Source organism: Aphelocoma coerulescens, chromosome 3, assembly GCF_041296385.1.
Source record: "Aphelocoma coerulescens isolate FSJ_1873_10779 chromosome 3, UR_Acoe_1.0, whole genome shotgun sequence".
NCBI classification, from domain to species: domain Eukaryota; kingdom Metazoa; phylum Chordata; class Aves; order Passeriformes; family Corvidae; genus Aphelocoma; species Aphelocoma coerulescens.
This window is the reverse complement of record NC_091016.1, coordinates 51,441,903-51,461,780: the sequence shown is the minus strand read 5'-3', so window position 1 is coordinate 51,461,780 and position 19,878 is coordinate 51,441,903. Positions and strand designations below refer to the sequence as shown.

Genomic DNA, 19,878 nt, shown 5'->3' with positions numbered 1-19,878 from the left:
AGCACCTTTTGGTTAAACTGGCACAATTTTGAGAATAGGCATGTCCCACCTAACCTGGCTAGCAGCCTGGAAAATGCCACTGTGTTAACTGTTACAGAAGATACAATCTTTGTTTTTCCCTGCTGTTTGTAAGTTGACTCAGGCCTCTCTTGGCCTTTGGAGATTTGAGACTTCCAGCTTTATGAGCTCAGGTACAGGAGAGCAGAAAAGCTCATTAATGTTTAAGCACTTTTATCTCAGATTAGTAGTGGTGAGAGCTGCAGAACTTCAGCTGGGAAGTGCGTTTTAGTTTTCCCTGTTATGTCTGTCTGTAGCACTGGTTTCAGTTGCTCATGGGTTCATCTTTGGAGATGTGTTCTCCAAGTCTCAGTCAAAACCTCCATGCAGGGAATGTGCCTTCTTCTGTCCCCATGTTGAGAATCAATACCATCTTCCCCTGGTTAATGCCTCTTTCTTGATAGTTTTATAAGAGCTTCTCTATCCTATTTTTTATTTTGTTAGATGTATTCATCAAAATGTAAGCATATTCCACATGCCCAGTCATTTCCTAAATATCAGACTTAAGCAACTGCAGTTCTGTGTTTTTTCCTGTGCTGTGTGTAAGAACTGATGAATCATCTAGACTTGTATGCACATTTCTTCAGCAGTTCAAGAGCTGAAGAGTATTTCTTGGAGCCTATGGGCATGCATGGATTAAAGGAATGATGCTTGGAAATGAACTTTGTGTGGTCCTGTGTTGAGCACAATTAGTATTGAATGGTAAAGGGAGAGTACCAAACTTGATGTTGCTACAGTGAAAAATACCTGACCTGGTTTTTGCTGAGTGGCACCATGGTTATGTTTAAGCTGTTTGGATCCAAACTTCATGTGGCTCTTCTGGTCCCAGAGAGCTCAGCTGAATGTGGCCACTGAACCAGCATGAAAATTGCTGCCTTCTGGCTTGTGTCAGTTTATTAGGATGTTAGAAGTGAACGTTGTGAGCAGGTAAATGTCATGTAAAAATGAAGACAGGAGTAAAGCCATGACTTGAAAAGGAGTTGAACTTCTGGGTTGGCAAAGCTTTTTCTGAAATTTGGTTTGAGAAATCAGCATCTTTAGCAAGTTAGAAATAAGCAATATATAAAGGTATTAATATGTTGTGCCAAACTTTTGATGGTATGTTATGTTGCTTGATTTTGTATGCGTATGAAATGTGGTTCTATCCAAAGCAAGTAGAAATCTTGTATTGGCCATTGCATTGAAAGCCTGGGAAGGAGGGAGGTAGGTCGGGTTACTGAACTCCCTAGAAGGTCATGGAAGATGTAATCCATGTACATAGCTGTGTGCTGATTCTATTAATAGTATAAGCAGCTATGTCAACTCTCAGTTTTTCCTCTCTCGCTTCCTATCTAAGTTCATTTTTCATCTCTGTTCTTAGTTCAGTTTGCCTTCACTTTGCCAAGCTTTTTCCAACTTTGCTGTTAATACTTTGTGAGATACAAGAGAGGGTGACCTGTGTTTGTTATCCTTGCCTTCAATTGTTGGGGTTTTTTTCCTGGAAGAGCAGCTTACTCTTTTCTTTCAAGAAGATGGCACAAATAGCTGGTGTATGCTGTAGTTAGGGTTTATTAGTTTGGGTGGTGGGGAGTTGTTGGTTTGTGTTTTGGTATTTGGGTTTTTTTTTCCTTCACTCTGCAGCCAGGTATTTACCGTATCTGCAGAGAAAAATGCAACAGAAAATAATGGTTCCTAAATCCTTTGACAAATTGAATGGCTGTACTGGTAATGTAATAGTAGGAGAAAGGGCTTAAAGATCAGTGATTCAAAGCTGCTGCAACATGTCAGTTTTTTCTTTAGTTTCTAACTTAGAGATTCCTCTCTTCTCTTGAGGAGGTATAATGCCTTGATTAATTTTTAAGCTGCTAAGTAGCAGTTTACTTTTCCCTTGCATGTTCTCCAGTAGACGATGACTGCAAGGCATGAATTTTTAATGTGAAAACTTTGCAGGGCCTGATATTTCTCTCCAGCTTTTCTAGTTTCACAATGTTGACATGTGTGAAAACTTGTTCCTCTAGCCTTGCTTACTAAGCCATGGAGGATAACAGCACTAAATTTTACTCAGATGGAAGTTAGTATGGAAAAACTTACATTAGTTGTGTCATAGATTTATTTTACACTTTTTTAGATTGCTCTGTCTTGATTAAGGCTGACAGGAGTTTCTCCATGTTGACATTTTCTTCCTGTTGCAAGTGTCTGTCTGTGCTTGTGGAGGATTTGCAGAAGAATTATGAATCCAAACCAAGTTGTACCATTCTAGCATGTTTAAGTCTGTAATCTTGATCCTGCTCACACAAGGTGATGCTAAACCAGTCTTTTTCTCCTTTGGTCTGACTGTTACTTTGTTCAACTTGTGAAAAATCATAGTCTGATGTGTACTTAAAGTGAAATGTATTTCCTCAGGACTCTTGTGTATCAGGGATGAACAAATTTCTGAAATAGAAATGCACCACAGACCGAACAGGGATGGGTCATTGTTAAATTTTATTTTCTTTTTCTTTGGTTCTGTATTGCAGTGGTGTGTGAGGTTTTTTCTTTCTTTGAATAATCTGTCAGATGTCCTATGCCAAGGATTTCCAGTGAAGTCTTTGTGAACACATCTGATAAATTTTGGTAGGAAGTCATCGGTCTTGCATTTAGACATCTTGTTTTTGCTCACTGAGATTTGCAGTTCCTTCAGCAAACAGCAAAAGTGACATCTCCTTGACTGATGCAGCTTTAATCTGAGCTAAACAATAAAGTTTAAATATTAATATATTTAAAATATTTATTTATTAAATAAATAGAACACACATCTTCTCCATTATATGTTTATGGTTTTGGGGTGTTTTCCCCCCTTATGGAATTTTGTGTTCTCATGTTACTGGTGTTCTCCTCTCTTTCCTAAGAGTTTGCTTTAATGCTTCCTTTTTTTAGGGAACAATACCTAAGCTTACAGGCATCCAGCAGTGTGAGGAATGGAGAGGATAGAAGAAAAAGCTTCAGTGTGTTTACCTGCAAGTCTTCCTTCTTTATAGATGGTAGAGACTGTCATACTCCTGTGTGAAAGGAGGCTGAGACTAGTCCCAAAAGAAATCATGTTTTCAGCTGCACTGTTGTGCTGTGCCTCCCAGGGCTGAGTCTTAGCTTATGTGTCTTTACATAGTGAAAAAAACTGTATGGACTATGGTTTATTCCCTTTGTTACCTTTGTGCATTTTATTGTTAATTAGAGTAATGCCTGGCACACTAAGGGTGCCTATTCTTAGCAGAAGATCTGTGGTTTTAATTAGTTCTTCTGTTGACAACTTAATGTTGCTTATTTGAGCTGATGGCCTTATTTTCCAGAGTTAAAACGTTTGCAAATAGAAATCTGTATGTGAATGAGTGATCAGCAGCAGCTTTAGCATGTGAGTACTTCAGATTTGATAGACACAGATATCAGAATGGGGACGGTACTTTCATGCTTTCTTGATTACTAATGAATTCCAGGGGGTATCTTAGGACAGCGCTCATTTGCTAGACACAAAACAGAATGCTCTTGGGTTAGAGAAGGTTAATAATAAAAGTGTTGGCACAGGAATCCTGTGAGTGAACAAATCCAATGTGTGACTTAAATAAATTTTTTGCAGAAAGTAAGTTTACTGAATGCTTAAAAATTGTGAAGCCCGAGAAGCGCAAAAGAGGAGGCTCCTTTTCTGTTAAAAAAATGCAAGTAATACCTTGAGTTGAATTAACTGATTGCTTTTATGGGACAACTGATGAGACAGGTAGCTCTTTGTTTTGTAAGGCTAGCAATTTTATTGTTTATAGCCCAAAATGTTAAGGATGGACCTCCAGGTCTCAAATGCCTGGCTATACTGAACGCCATTAACAGTATTTGGAAAAAAAAAAAAAAGCCACAGACACAAATTTTTCTCTGTTCTTGATATACATGGGTTGGCTTGCTTATTTATACTGTAAAACGTTAAAACAACAACAAAAGCATGTAGCTTCATTATTTATGTGGATCACTTTTTTGCCCTTTCCATGTGGGTAATTTTGCACTACATGACAGTTTGGCATGAACTCACTTCACACTGTTGCACAACGCAGTATATTTCCCATGTCTGATAAATTGTTACATTTTGTACCTTTCCTTATCATAGGTTAATTGGGGACATGGAATTGTCACACTAACTGGCAAAAGCAGCATATATTATGGTACAGCAGCTGAGTTGCAAATTTGTTTGCTTTCCAATTTGCTGCTAAAGGCTGAGTCATTCTCACTGTTATCACAAATACATATTAGATAAGTTATCGCAGCAAAACTGTTTCTCGTCACTTGGAGTTGATGATAGGAGAAGTTTCAGACTCTAAAGTCAAAAACGAGGTCTTTTTAAACACTGAAAATATTTTAGACTCAAATGGTTGTATGAAACGAATATGGCTGCTGTTTATGTGAAGCTGGTAACAACTGGTGTTTCCCTATACTTTCCAAAAAGTGCTGCTGGTCCTCTTTTTCTTCAGCAGTGTGGTGTGAAATATTGTTTTGTTGCCTTGGAGTCTAAATCCTCATGATTAAAGTGAGAATTGACATTGCTCTAGCTGCTTGATCTCAAAATTCTCATTCTGAGAGAGTTTTAGTAGCTGTTTTCACACAGATAGTGAGCAACAGTTAGTGTCAGAGTTTAATTTGCATGATATGTCTCAGCAAAGGCCTGTAAATTAAAACCTTCCTGTTATTAGGAATACTATCACAGGATTGGACCTAGATCTGCTTTCAGCACTGTTCATACTCCATGAGAGCTTGGTAGCATTTATATGGTAATGGGACTTTTTTGTCAAGAGTGTTGGCTTTCAGTGGAAACTAAACCAAATATCTTCCTCTTCCAGCCCAGCTTTGATTTTGTTTTGTTCCTTTTTTTTTTTCCCTAAGAAAGGAAATTACAGAACCTTATTACATTATTTGGTATCTTTAACTCACTGTTTTGATTTCTGTGGGTTTATCTTCCTGCAGCAAAACTGATAAGTCACAACTTTGCCAAATATTAGATCACATTCTTGATATGTGCAGTTTTTTCATAATGTGAGGGCTGTAATGATAAATGCATTATGATTACAATAAAGAGGTTGAGAAGCTCAAGTGCCTAATCAAAATTAGAAGTATATTTGGATTTTGTATTTTTGAGTACCTTTCATGAAGTGCAGTCACTTCCAGCTGATGTGAATGAAGTTGGACTTAATTTTAGGATTTGTTTTAGTCACGGTGTCACAACTTGGCAAATACTATGTTCTGATTTCTGCCTAGACAGAGCTACTAAAAACTGCTTTTTCCGTTAGTGAAGTATATATGGAAATAAAGATTTTTAAATGGTTGCTGCTACAGCAAAATCCATTCTGCTTACATGTGACATGCAAATGTTTTACTGATTGAACTGCAAGTACTTTAAACTATTTCTCAGTTCTCACAAAGCACAGTTTACCCAGCTACCTGCACTGAATGTATTCCTCAACGCGTGCAAGTATTACAAACTCTGGAAAGCTTTATTTATAGCATATTAAAAAAGGTGGGGGGGGAGGGGGCGGAAGTTAAAATTACCAGTAAAAAGCAAAAAAAAATTGCTTTATTGGGAAAAGATTTTTTTATGTATTACATGAGAGGTGAAAGAGTTTGCAATGCAGCGGTCTGACTTAGAATTCTAACTTAACCAGGCTAAATCTAGACAGGAATGTTTGTTTAAAGAAGTTTTTACATTTTTTCATACAGCCAACAGTAATTGAGATTAGCAGTATGTTGCTTTGTTCGTAGAAACTCACCTTTTTGTTTGGTTTTTGGCTGTTTTTTTAAATTCATGCTACAATTTATTGCAGGTAGGATATTGTCACTGCAGACATCTGAGTGCTGTGGTGGCAGTGGGTGACTTGGCCTGGAAAACTTTGTTCTGTTCTCTTTCAAAAAAACTGAAATAATTGTTATTTTCGAGCAAAGGCATAAAGATACAGGGATGTGCTGTGCAGTGTACCAGCCATGTGCTCTGATAGCTAATCAAGCTAATCAGGCCATCTGGGAGCAAGGGCCAGTTTGTTTCACACGCACATCCGCATGTCTGAAGACTCAGAAATCACCTTCCAGGGGTCTTTCAAGCCTGCTGAGCAAAGTGCAGCATGGGAAGTTTAATACACTGCTGCACTGGGAGTCGTTTGATGTCAGAAGGTTTTTGCAGATTACTGCTCACTGTCTGTTTTCCATTTCTCACTTCTTGACTAAAAAGGATGTTTTTGTTGTACATGTAGGTTTGTTTCAACAAAGGTTCAAAGACCTCCTATGTACAGGACAAAACACAAGCCCAAGAATGCACTTGGAGTGATGGAGTAACATGGGCTACTGGTTTTGTCTAAAAGTCTCCTAAAAATAAAGTTTGACATTTTTTGAAAATGAATTCTTTGCATTGGAAAGACAGGGGATAAAAAAAGATAAAAAGATAGCTGTCTGAACTTGAGTCTGGAAGATTTCTTACCGAAAGGAGAAGCTATTACATTATACACGAGACATTCTTCTTCTCTTCTGTGTCATTCAGGGGAGGGAAGTCTGAATGATTAGTCCCAACATGAGAGTAGCCCCACCTTCCATGCCTTAATTAAGTGTTCCTCTCAGTGTCTTTCATGCCTTTGTTGTCGACATCTGTTTGTGTTCTAAACCATTTTTTAACAAGAATGTTTTCAGCTGTGATTTCTTTCTTTGCACATTATTTCTGGTTTAATTTTTTTGTTGCTTATATATTAATTGCTTAAGAATTAATACAGAGAAAATGTAGACTTTTCCCACACACAGAGATAAAAGTAATTATTGTATTTGATTCTTTGACTCCAGGCTATGGTGGCTTGTTATCCAGGCAATGGAACAGGATACGTGCGCCATGTTGATAATCCAAATGGAGATGGAAGATGTGTTACATGTATATATTATCTTAATAAGGACTGGGATGCCAAGGTATGCAATAATTTCTTTCCAAAACATTTTTCACATACATACAGAGATATATATGTAAATATATAGATATAGATATATATATATATACACACTTGTAACTGCACTTTTGCTACAGGGTTTTGTTTATGTCCTTATTTCTGTGCCTTAGTTGAGTTTTTACATTATATTAACTGTGGGTATCCTTTGCCTCCCTAATTCTGTTGTTAGTGAGAGCAGATAGAGATGAAGCATTATTTTCAATGTTTTGAATGATGCCAGCAGGACCTTCTTGACACTAAGACTGAAGGAAAGTGGTAAATGCCCCCCTATACCAAAGAGAAATTAAAGGGAATTTCATATATATTCTTAATTTAATTTTTCCTTATATTCCTGCTAAATCTTGAGTTTACTATTTGTGCAACTAGATTGCTTATTTGAGTATGCTTATAAAAAGTAAGATGCTGTATCTTGGGAGCATTTTCAAATAGGCCAAGTGTTACAGTCATTGCTACATCAGTATAGTTCAAAGCAGCACAAGTCTTGTATCATTGTTAGATACAGGGTATAGAACAGATTTATACCACAGTTCAGGTGGCCTGAGAATTTACTACTAGTGGTTATGATAAAATGAATTTTTAATAAGGATTTTCCTAGTGATTCAAAGGGACTAGGTTGATTTTAAGAATAGATGTAGCTAAGTGTGGCAGTATTGAGACCATAAAAGAGTAATGCCAGGACAACTTTGCTAATTCTCTGATTTCTCTGCTGTTAACAATGGAAAAGTTTATTCTCACAGTGTATGGGAAAAAAAGAAAGATAAAACTACTGATGCTTCATCGTACTTAGGGAGCAGTATGTGGAAGAGCACATAGGAGCAGTCAGATTCTGTGCATTGTGTGTACCAGATATGGATAACTCAGATTGCAGATGAGAGTTGTTTCATACTTGCATAAAACTGGTAGATCAGAAAGCTGAGTCAAATGGATGCACTTCAAACTTTCTGTTTCTGATGGGCTCTTTGACACGTTGTAGGATTCAAATTGAATCCTACAATTAGAAAACACACTTTTTTACCATTATAGCATCTTTGCATATAAGCATACTGTTTGTACTGAACATCTTAAAATGCAGCTTTGGGGCATTTTTAGTTGATTTATGGTTTCTCTCTTGGAAAAAAAGTGAATACATACCAGAGTATAGAAGTCAAGAAAATTGCATTTTCACAATAATTGTGAAATATTTACTCGCTGGATATTTAATTTATGAGCAAAGGCATTAATTTCCTGCAAAATCTATTTTAAATTACAAATTAATATACTACCAAGTATATTTCTTATTGAAAAAAGAAGCTCGAACTTTCTTTAGGAGAAGAAATGGATCTAAATTGTCGCTTGTTTGCTGATTTAGATCACAGATGCCCCTGTCATTTATATTGATTTGCCTTGTTAGTACTTGCACTGCTACGTCTGTTATGACATGAAGGTCTATCATGGTCATCTATAGTTAGATTTCACAACATCAATACCATCAGTAGGAAGAAGTTAATGTGACTTAAATATAATTAACCCCACCTTGTGCTTGTTTCTAGACATACATAGGTAGGTTCAACTGTTTTCAAAACCTGGAAGATATCTGAATTGACCATGAGTAGTACGGATTCAAGCTTTAGTTTGAAGTTGCCTACGCTTTCCTTATTTTAATTACACATAAACTTGTGCTTCAGTTAAATGAAATAATCTCTTTAATAGGAAGGATGAAACTCAGATGTGAAATGTTTCTCCTGTCTATACTGGGGTGTTTTTAGCCACCTGTCAGTCTTGCCCATTTATTTTTGCTGACAGGTAATGCATCAACCCCTTCCCGCCCCCCATTCTAAGCTCACAGCTTTACCTAAGCACATTTAATATTTGCAAGCATTCTGAAATCAGTCGGCGAAACGTGTGTTAAACATTTTGTTAAATGAAAGGTATCAACAGAAAAGCTATAGATTCATAATTTCTGTAGCACCTGTTAAAGGCTGTTTCAGTTCCAAGTGTCTGAAATATTTTCAAATGTGATATTCAGTACTTTTAAATACAATGAGACATCGTTCTCAAGCATTGCTTGAAAATATTTCATTTGTAGGTAAGTGGAGGCATCCTTCGGATATTTCCAGAAGGTAAAGCCCAATTTGCTGATATTGAACCCAAATTTGATAGACTGCTATTCTTCTGGTCTGATCGCCGCAACCCTCATGAAGTACAGCCAGCATTTGCTACAAGGTAGGAATGATGGACTCTCTACTGCATGATGCCTGTCTTAGCAAGAAATGAGAAAATAGTGACACTATGAATTATGACCTGACAAAAAGGAGAGTTGTTTTTGCTATTGGCTGATTAGGCTTCCCTGTGGTGCTGAGTTTGTCGTGATGTCTGATCTCTTATTTTGGAGAAAACCTTCCGAGTGGGTCAGTGGGAAGTTTCTGAGCGTGTGCTTGGCAAAAGTGGGTGGGAGTACGCAGAGCCATAAGCAGATCCCAGCTTAGCCAAAGGGTGCAGTCTTTGTTATTTCTCTGTAGTGGCTTTAAACTCTTCTCCCTTCCTTTTGTCCTTAGCACCCTACTGTGTTACTGGAAGATTGACTGGGTACTTCAGTTTAATGTTCCCTCTTGTTGGGAGGGAGCTGTCAGAAAATAGTAATTTTCAAACTAAGCTGCCACATTCTAATCTGGGAATTGGGTGAGGTTTTTGGAACAGAAACAACCATTGATACACAAATATTTTTCTGGAGTATTAGAGGAGTTGCTCCCAGTGTGAAGCACAGGGGGAACTTTATCTCTCTTTTGTCCCTCAGTGCAGGGCAGTGGTTGATGCTAAAGGTACCCACATTCACTGCCCCCACATAAGTGACATTTCCAGACAGTGATAATAGGTAAATCATTTGAGTCATTGATCCAGACTTCCTGTTGCCCATGTTCTAACATGTTTGAATGGCTGGAGCACTGAACATTGACTGGAGCTGTGAGATAACACAATTACCTTTGCAAGAAGTAACTTGAAACTGCCTTCAGCGCATCCTCTTGCACGTTTTCCAGAAGCTGTACCGCTTTCCCCTCTCCCTTTCTGCTCCCAGAAAAGTCAGAGGGTGAAATGCCATCTACTAAAGCCCCTTAAAGTCTTTTCTCAATAAATCCTCTACGGGCAGTGGAAAACCAGAGGAGCCACATAAGAAGGGGTAGTTAATTGTCCCTTGCAGTAAATGTCCAAAAAAGATGATCCTGCAGTGTGACTCAGTAATGAACTTGACCTAGTAAAAAGATAAGGTCACAGGGCAAGGTGATGTGGGCAGAGACTTTTTTCTGGATGAGAACCATAATAACAGCTCATTAGGAAAAAGAGTGTAAACTTAAAGCATCAGTGTCACCCTTTCAATGACTTTTCAGTTAATACCTACTAGGAGGAAAAAAACCCAAACCAACTGCTTGCTTTATGAAAGCTTTCTTCTGTCTGACTGCTGAAGTATCATCTAATTTAGGTTGTGTTTCATGTCAAGTGCTTCACTGGTATTTTCCTTCATAGTTCAGGAGTTCTTTTTTTTTCTGTTTCCTTAGGTACGCAATAACAGTGTGGTATTTTGATGCAGATGAAAGAGCACGAGCGAAAGTAAAATATCTAACAGGTAAGCTCTTATTGTTATTGTTACTTTCTTGTGGAAGAGTAGCTAAGTCTAGCCTTGTCTCCCTAGCCCACCTTCTGCACAAAAAGAGAGCGAAAGCAGCATAACTCAAGAGTCAGGTTTTACAGTGAGGGAGACCCAGGGATTGAACTCCTGGGTAGTGATTTGTGAAATCCAGGTCAATGCCTGTCCTGCTCACACTTCCTCTGAGACCTGAGGCTGCTCACTGTTTTTACATGGGGGATACAGCTTCTCCCACTCTTGTCTCCCTAATATATGTGGAGACTGTGTAAGGCACTGCAGAACTGAGAGCTCTGGAAATAGTTTTGATTGAATATAGGGATTCAACAAGTGAATACAACTTTACTTGACTAAAATTTTTATATTGGAAAAACAAAAGCCTAAAATTAAAATCTGTAATCAAAGAATGGATTTACTTCCTTCATTTCCAATTTCACCTATCTAGCATCTGTTTTCCTTCTCTGGCTTTTCCCTCAAGAGGAAGTTGATCTAATTTTCCTGTTCAAATTAGCATTATAAGGAGAAATGGCCTAGGACTTCTATCATGCTTGTAATTGCCATCACAATTTTGTGTTTGTTACAGTAGTTTAAAAATAAACTCAGTTCAGGTGTACTTCAACTGCACACACGCACGAACACGGTTTTGTCAAGAGCTCTGAAACCAATGATGTTGAAAACACGTGCCAGTCATTTCCACCTGAGACGCCCATTCACTGCTGTTAGGTATCTGGAGCTCCTAAGCAGCCCCAGAGCTGTGCACAGCTCAGTTCAGCCCCTCCTGGTGCTCTCGGTGACTGTGCATTTTGGGAGTGGCAAGAGCAGTGCAGCTCCTGCTTGGCTTTTGAAGAGAGCCCCTCATCTCCGGCCGGGCAGGCTGTCCCAGTGCTTGGTGGCATGTGCCTGGCAAGGCACAGTGACTTCCCAGGCAGTCAGGACTGATAACACCTGCCTGGTCTCCACAGGAAGCCTGTCTGTCTCTAAGCCGGCCTTCATGTCACAAGTGTGCAACTCTGCAGCTCCTGGAGTCAGCCTTGCTGGATCAGAGCTGTTTTGTTGCCTCTGCGCAGCTTCAGCTGCTGCCCTTTCAGAAAGTGTGCAAAGAAATGGTTGGGGGGGGCTCAAGCCTGAAGGGAAGGTGCTCCCCCCTCTGCTCCCCTCCCTCTCTAGGGTCCCCCTAAACTGCAGGCACTTAAGGACTGAAGGCTGGGTTGTTAAAATTTCACAGAATCACAGAATCAGGTTGGAAGAGACCTTTGAGATTGTCAAGTCCAACCTGTGACCGAACACCACCCTGCCAACTAAACCGTGGCACTGAGGTGGTGCCACCAGAGATGGTGACTCCACCACCTCCCTTTGCAGCTCATTCCAAAGTTTAAACCACCCTTTCTGTGAAGAAATTCCTCCTCCTTCAGTATCGGTTTGCTCTTAATTGGTTTATATTACCCTATTGTTGTGGTTTCAGTTTCCATTTGCAATTGAAATTACATTCTTTGGTCTGTATCTGCAGCAAGAATTGTGCAAGATGCAATTTATTTTCTGCTGACAATAATATATGAAATTATAGAATAAAATGTCATAAAATAGCAAACTGTTCATTTTTTGGATAAGTGTCAGTCTAACTAAAGCCATGCAGAATATGTGTGAGTTTTACTTGCTTATGGGATATTGTGTTTTGATAGTAAAACTTTATTCTGGAAAGTGATGTAGCCTGTTTGACTGTACTTTGATAAATGCTTTAAAATACCATTTTCCTTTTCATATTTCTGCAGGTGAAAAAGGTGTGAGGGTTGAACTTAATAAACCTTCTGACTCCATTGGGAAAGACGTTTTATAAGCCTTTGATTTAGCAACTCCCCTTGCTATTCTCCCTGATAAATCTTGATGCTATCTATTAACTTTTGAATGTGAATAACAAGATAAAGGAAAATCAACAACAAACCAACATCTTAATATGGAAGCAAAGAGTGTTTCAATGTTGCATCAAAAAGAAGGTTCTTTGACTGCTGAAGCATTGTACTATGTGATTGTGACTCCAGGCCTGTGACTGCTTATGTGAAGAAGATAAGCAATCAGTAAGAAACACCATTATGCATCTGGACATAAATAAGTGCCCTACATAGAATTTGTCCATCCTTATATTTTGCCAGACCTGTCATCCAGCTGAATCCATTTCATCTCTCCCTTTTTTTATATGGTAAAAGTTTGAATTTTGGGTAATTTTTGTATGACCAGGTACAGTTTATCAAAATTGAGTCTTAAAAAAAAAAAGAAAAACTGAAAAAAAAGGAAAAAAATCGCAGTATTCTCCAATATAACATGGATCTATTTTTGTAAAACTGTTCATACTGTTCTCCTCTGCCATGAAAGACCTAATTTAATGTTAGGGTTGCCAGTAACTGATAATCACTTTAATTTTCTTTACACCTTAAGTCAGAAAAGGAGCACTTTAATTACCAGCTAAAAGTCTGATTGTTTTATATCATATCTCACACTAATCTTAACTTTTAAAGATTGCTGCTGTATTGGGTTTTTTTTGTTTGTTTTTTTTTGACTTTGTTCTCTTGAACCTTATTAACAGAAGCAAATCAGTATCTTGCTATTAGTAACATTGTTTGTGGTTTTGTATGTTGAATCCACAGAGGGGAAGTTTCTGTCTCTTTTCTTTTTTCTTTGGTTTCTTCTTTTTTATTTTGGAGGGGGGGATGTTTGGTTGTTCTTTTATTTTTTAAGTGACTGGCACTAAGTGAACTTGACACTATCGGTTGCTGTCATTGGCTTTGGGGACCTGGTAAATACCATCAAGTTACAAGAATATACAAGGGCTTTCCTAGGCTATTAGAGGTACCCAGAACCTCCTTACTTGACAGAAATTTTTGAGCTTTCTCCCTTTTCTAAAAAATACTTGCCACCCCCCATTTCCTTTGTATATAAGTTAATGGAATATCTAAAATTCACTTTTTTAAATTTCCTTTTCAAATCTTGGTGTCCCATGCAGTCTCTAAGTTGACATCTTGGTCTATTATATAGTATCAAGGAGGTGGTCAGCACACTGAAGCTTAAGTGCATCACTCTGTAGGCTCCTTGTGCAATAATACTTCTTTAAATTGTCACTGTTGCTGAAGGATTTCCCCAAAAAGGCACTGTCCTTTGATCAATACTGAGGTATATATTCAGTAAGAAAAACATTTGCTTCTTTTACATTGTTTTTATTTTATCAAGGAGATGGGACATCACAGAATAAAAGTGAGATGTGCAGAAACTTTGATATTCTTATTTTTAAGAAATGGATGTTTTGGACACAGATCTTTTTTCTTCTTCTTCTTTCCTTTTTTTTTCCTGAGCTTTAAAAGCTTGAGAAAACAAAAGCAAACCTATCAAAAACAGCATTCATATTTACGGAAGTTTGGGGGCTGTTCACCTTACCCACTGCAGTTTTCTATCTGTCCCTTATTTCCTTACTTAGCCAAAACAATGTGAGTATACAGAAATATTTCTGTATATATTACAACTTGTGACAATTTTAGCATCTGTATAGTTTGTATTCAATTAGAGACCTTTTCTATGGAAAGCTCAGTAATTTTTTATTAAAAACATTACTATTGTTCATGTAAAACATGAAAAAGCTAATTGTTTAGTAACAAACTGACAGAAGGGGGAAAAATTCAGTATTGGTATGTCATTTAGGAGAACCAACAGAAATCCCAGTTTTGTTTTGATTTCACTTTTCCCTGTTTTAGTAAGTTCTTGCCCTGTACAGTTCTCTTCCTCTTTCCTCTTTTCTTCCCAGTAAAACAGACAGGATACCTTTACTGTAAGTGCCTCTGCCAACCTGGCCAAGGAGTGCAAATCTTCATTACTGTCTGGTCTGCAGTGCATTTAGGCTACCAATGAAACAAGCAAAAAAGTCACCTCTTTACTTCATCTTCATTAGTACTACTTTAACAGAAGTTTGGTTTTGTTTTAGAAATGTAAGCATAAGCCTTTAAACTCATTTCAGTCCCTCTGTAATTCAAACTGCTGCAGTTAAACAGCGTATCAAATTCTAATCACACTGTAGGTTTGTGCTTGCCAGACAGGTTTAAAAAGTGCTTAATTTTTCACTCCATGTAAGTCATTACAACAGGGTCAACAAATCAGGTCAGCCATTTCTTCCATGTCCTTCAGAAACTGTTCATTTCATGTCGGTTGAATATTCAGTCTTGAGCATCACCAAGCAGGTCCTTGTTTTAAAACTATTTTTTAAACTGTCTTATGATCTGTATGTGTCTAGTCCTGGTTAAAAATAAAGCTTCATAATGCTATTTTTATTCATGATGTTAGCTGGCTGTGAAATATGAGACCTTTATCTATAGCAGGCAAAGAAATTCAGGATTCGTTTACAGGTTGCCTATAAAGTTGTGTAATTTCAAAAGCAGTGTTCATTATGAAAGAACTCTCAAGTTGCTTGTAAAGCTAATCTAATTAAAAAAATGATGTATAAAGGTTCTTGAAAACTTATGTGGTTATTTGTAATCTTTGTAATTTTTAAAACTACTCTGTAGCAGCTAACTTAAAAATGCTCCCTGATAAAGGGGGTATGTGGCATTTTGGTTGTTTTGTTGTGGGTGCTTGGTTGGGATTTTTGTTTGTGTTTGTTATTTTTTTGTTGTGGTGTTTTTTTGGTTTTTTTTAGTCAGAGCTGATTCTGCTCTGGAGAAGGATCTGGGACTTTTTTCTTTAGACTGCCTGCAGTTACCTGGGTTTGATGACCATTTTCCTGATGATTTCCTGCCTCAAAAACAGGACCATTTTTAGGCTTTCTGAAGAGTGATAATCATGTAGAGTCAGCTCTATTTTTTTCACCACTTTTGACAGGTATGTAGGGTACAACATGAAAGTCACGTTCAAACAGGATTTGTAAGGTTTTATGGGATCTCCTCAGTTTTACATGGCTCCCAATGAATTATGTACCCTTGAGGGATGGCAGAAGAATGGTAGAGTCTGCAGGTGCAAACCTCTATGAGATACCACACAATATTCCTCCACTTCTGATGAGCTTTGTAATGACTGTATGGAAAGCAAGGAAGCATGTGGCTGGATGTGCTTGTGACATTGCTCTAGCTTTTGTGAAGCCCCCTGCATGTGCTTGTCTGTCTTCTGCTAGTTCAGGAAGAGTTACCTGGATCTTCAGATGAGTCTCCAGCATTAGTGCACCTTTTTTGGCACTTGGGTACCAGTTGTGCAATTTCTGCTCTAAGGTAATCATTCTCAATGATTTTTTTTTAGGTTGAAACCCAAGTGTAGCAGCACTGAGATGATGGCAAAGTACTTCAAAGCTTTTTCCGTGTTCAGTGCTGTGTAACTTCTCTGCAAGTTCTCTTCAAAGTACCTCTTCCCCATCCTGGTTTTACATTGAACAAGGAAGAAGCCTTTCTCGCAACCATCCTGTGTGTAGACCTGGTTTGGGTTTTATTTTGGTTTTTTTAATTATCACACTGTTGAGCACAATATGCAGGGGGATTGTTTTGCATAGTAAAATCAAACACTGCGCCAGGGAAAATGAAGTGTTTCTCTTGGGTGTTTCTCAGAAAAGACACAGATCTGAGAGCTGACAGCCTGTATCATATGGAAAACATCTGGCTGTGCTGACCACTTCAAGGTCAGGTGTGGAGAGATTACATCTCCATCATACTGGTAAGTATGGCCAGACTGAAAAGTACCATTTCTGTGCATGCTGAATGCTTCGAAGAAGAGGGGAGAACATCAAGTGACAATAGCCAGCCCAGTCTCAAAACTCCAGGAGTCTAGCATTTGCACCTTGCCTGCAGGCATGCAGATAGCTGCATGCTCTTGCAAATACCTAGTGGGAATTTATGAGTACTGAGCAGCAAAGACCTTGAAGAAATTTGTGGGTCTCAGCTGGATTTGGATCTCACCTGCTTTTTGGAGGGAATGGGGGTAGAAGTATGCATCGCTGGGTCTCCCATTGTCACATGGTCTCCCATTTTTTCACATGGAAAGCTTGAATGTTAGTAATGACAGCACATGTACCAAAGTCTGTTTGTACAGGAGCTGTGTTCACTCTGGAACATCTGCTGCATCAGGGTTGCTTGATCCTGTCTGTTAGGGGTGGATAGCAGCCGACAGAAGCAGGCTTCAAGGTCCTCCTACCAGTCAAAACCAGTTCCAGAGAATTTGCTCTGTTGACTTTTACTACCACTTACTGAGTTTCATCAAGCTTTTCCTGATGGCTTTGAAGTTGAGTGAATATACAGAACATTTATCCCTTTCCTGAAATACTGAAAAAAAACCCCAAACTCATAGCTCCCAAATGAGTTGGCTCTAAAAGTGGAAGGGACAGATGAGATGTAAATTGCCAACCTGTTGGGGATAGACTCAAGTCCTTAGCAGGACAGGGAGGAAGTAATGAGTTACATAGAAATGGTGAAGTAGGATGGGAAGAGACTGGCACATGAGACCAAGATAAAACATGTTGGGTGGGTCTGAGGAATATGGGACATGCCAATTAAAAATATGCTCTAGGTGTGTGCTTTGGGAGAAAGAATGCACAATGTGTTTGTCTCAGAAAAAACAGTTGTTTATGCATCCCATCCCTCCTTTTCTTCATGGATGTGTGTTGCAAACAAAAATATTTTTATCTCTGAAGATGAGATGTTCATAACTTTACTTGAACTAGGAGCTGGTTTCCTTGTCTGTATTCCAATAGTAAGTTGTTGGACTTTCCCCTTATTAAATATGCATCTTGGGATTAAACTTCTATTGGGAAGAGTTTATGGGGTCTTCTGGAGAATTTCCTGTAACTACCTTTGTATATAACGTGGTGATGCATGCTGGAAGAGGTGACTGGCTCATTTAGCCTCTAAGCCCGGTACCACCCTTCTCACATGGCTAAAAGTTTTCAGGGCATGCCTCACAACAGAGTGGGAGGGATGTAAAACACAGAGATGGGCTAACAACTTGCCAAGATCACACACAGGCAAACTGTGATACAAGGCATACTGCTTCAGGGCAGTGTCTGAACTGAAAACCATTATTTCTTTAAAATATTGTTGGAGATGGGAAGTAAAATTTAATCTCTGAATATTCTGAATATCCAGTGCTCCTTGTGGGCCTGTCTGTCTGTGTCAGTGTGGTTTGCCAGGGTGGAACCAGTTCCTCTCCTGGGTTTGTTTCAAGGGCTGATGTGGTTCTATTTTATTTTTGTTTTTAAATAAAAGATGAAGCCAGCATAACTAAAATGTAGAGATTTGACTCCTACTCACAAATGAAAAGCCTAGTGCCTGAACATTATATTGGGTTGTGAGCTGGTATTTTACTACCTAAAGAAAGCAAGGGTCAACCAAAAAGCCAAGAAAAAAACCTATCAAAAGTGTCTGAAGGCAAGTCACTTTGGTTGTAAATGTGTCTTGCTTATGTTACTGCATGTAAGCAAGCTTTGTAAATCTATTTTAAAAGATTGCAGTATAGCAGAAGACATCGTGGCAGCTCTGAGGAACAGAAGGAAACTGGAATTTTGGAGCTGGATTAATTGCTGTTGGAATCCTGAGAGTTTTTTCATGCAGTAAGATAGGAGTGAACGTGTCAAAAAAAACCCCAACCAACCACTATGGAAACAAACTAAATGCCACCACCCCTAGATCTGAAAACTACAGTCCTGGTGAGTGCTGTACCATGAGTTACCAGAGCCGAAAGATACTTCAGAGTTGTTTTTATAGGAGCACTTGGGAGGATCTGTGGACATCAAGGAGAATATTTCTTCAGGGAAAATGTGATTGTAGACACCACTAATGTTTGCTGAAGGCCCATGGGTAATAACAATCTGTTTTCTGAGGTTAGAGTCCAGTTGATGGTGCTCCCGATAGCAAAGAGCAAAGTTTGAGCTGTCACATTAGGCATATTTATTTTCCCTTCACTTCCCCTTCCCCAGCCATGACATAATAGTGAGTAATGTGGTGCTGGGCACGTGTTCTACACAGTCATGTTTTAATGAACAAGCAGAAACTGTAGAAAGTTAACTCTCTTCAATCCTAAAGATTTCTTGTATCTAGAAAAACTCCTGAAGGAGTGTAGGTAGCAATTTCTAAACTTCTTTGACTTCTATTTTTTCCCACCTGCACTATAAGAACATTTTAGATGTTTGTGGGTTTGGTTTCTGTTTAAAAACCCTTTCTTTAAAATAGGGCATTAGGAAATGACTGTATCTAGCTGAGACTTTCTGCAGCTTCCCAACCATGCAACATTATGCAATGAGATGAGGAGGGAGGGCACGTACTTTCCGGTAAACCCAAGGCTTATACAAATCCAAGAGGGCAGGTGGGGAGCAGGGTCCACCTGTGGCCAGGCTCTGACTGGGACACCAGGAGCAGGATTCAGAAATGGTTCAGGCTCCTACTCCTGGAGCTGGCTGGAAGAGAGAGTGAGGGGGGTCCCGCTGTGTCACAGCCAGGACAAGGCTTTGTCTCAAAGCAGAAAAACATGGTCTTTGTGTCCCAGAGGTGACAGAGACACACCGCTCTCTTACAGGGGGAGGATGCTGTGTGGCACAAAAACCCACTGGGGCAGGGATGGAGGAGCAGGGGAAGTAGGAGCACAGTGGTCACACCTCCAGTGCTTACAGCAGGTTTGAAAATTTGCTCAAGTTTCTTCGTGTGAGAGTGCCTGGAGAGCAACCGCTCTGTTTCCAACCTGCCCTTGCCCTTTCTGCTCCCACATGTGCGTAGTGGGGGCCTCTCTGCTGCCCCCGTGCTTCTGCATCCTTCCACGGCTGCCCGAGCACTGTCCCACCTGCTGTCAACTGAGCTGCAGGCCCTTCTCTTCTGCTGCATCCCTTGAGTGGGGGTCGGATTAAATTGTAACATACTTGGCTGAAGAAAACATTTGGGGTTTTTTGTGAGATGACAGCTGGTCACGGCCTGGTGGCTGCCTTTCCAGGTGGTCAGGTGCTAGCCAAGCTCTTGGCTGAGGGCTGTATGAAATGCCTGAGAACCATGGCTACCAAGTCATGGCTGGCAGCACAGCCTCTGGCTGGTACTGCTGCCTGCCCTGAGTTGGTGCTGCCTGACAAAAGCTCCGTGTGCCAAGCTGCTGACACTTCTGGGAGGCCAGCTAACCTTGAATTGCTGAGGGTGCTCCCTCTCCTTTGCAGAGGTGGTGAGGTCATACACGACACAGCTGAACCGTGGCAGTGCCTGGGACATACCCTTCACCCGGCGCTGCATTCAGAGTATCTTAACCGTG

General features: G+C 39.4%; 1 protein-coding gene across 1 annotated transcript in view; it reads left to right on the top strand.

Moving 5' to 3' along the window:
- Nucleotides 1-15,134, top strand: part of EGLN1 (egl-9 family hypoxia inducible factor 1) — a 34,564-nt gene extending 19,430 nt beyond the window's left edge. The window contains exons 2-5 of the mRNA XM_069010266.1: nt 6,868-6,987; nt 9,091-9,227; nt 10,556-10,623; nt 12,411-15,134. Coding sequence (XP_068866367.1) covers nt 6,868-6,987; nt 9,091-9,227; nt 10,556-10,623; nt 12,411-12,475 — 390 coding nt within the window. The 3' untranslated portion in view covers nt 12,476-15,134. The remainder of the gene's footprint in view (nt 1-6,867; nt 6,988-9,090; nt 9,228-10,555; nt 10,624-12,410) is intronic.
- Nucleotides 15,135-19,878: the final 4,744 nt, after the last annotated feature.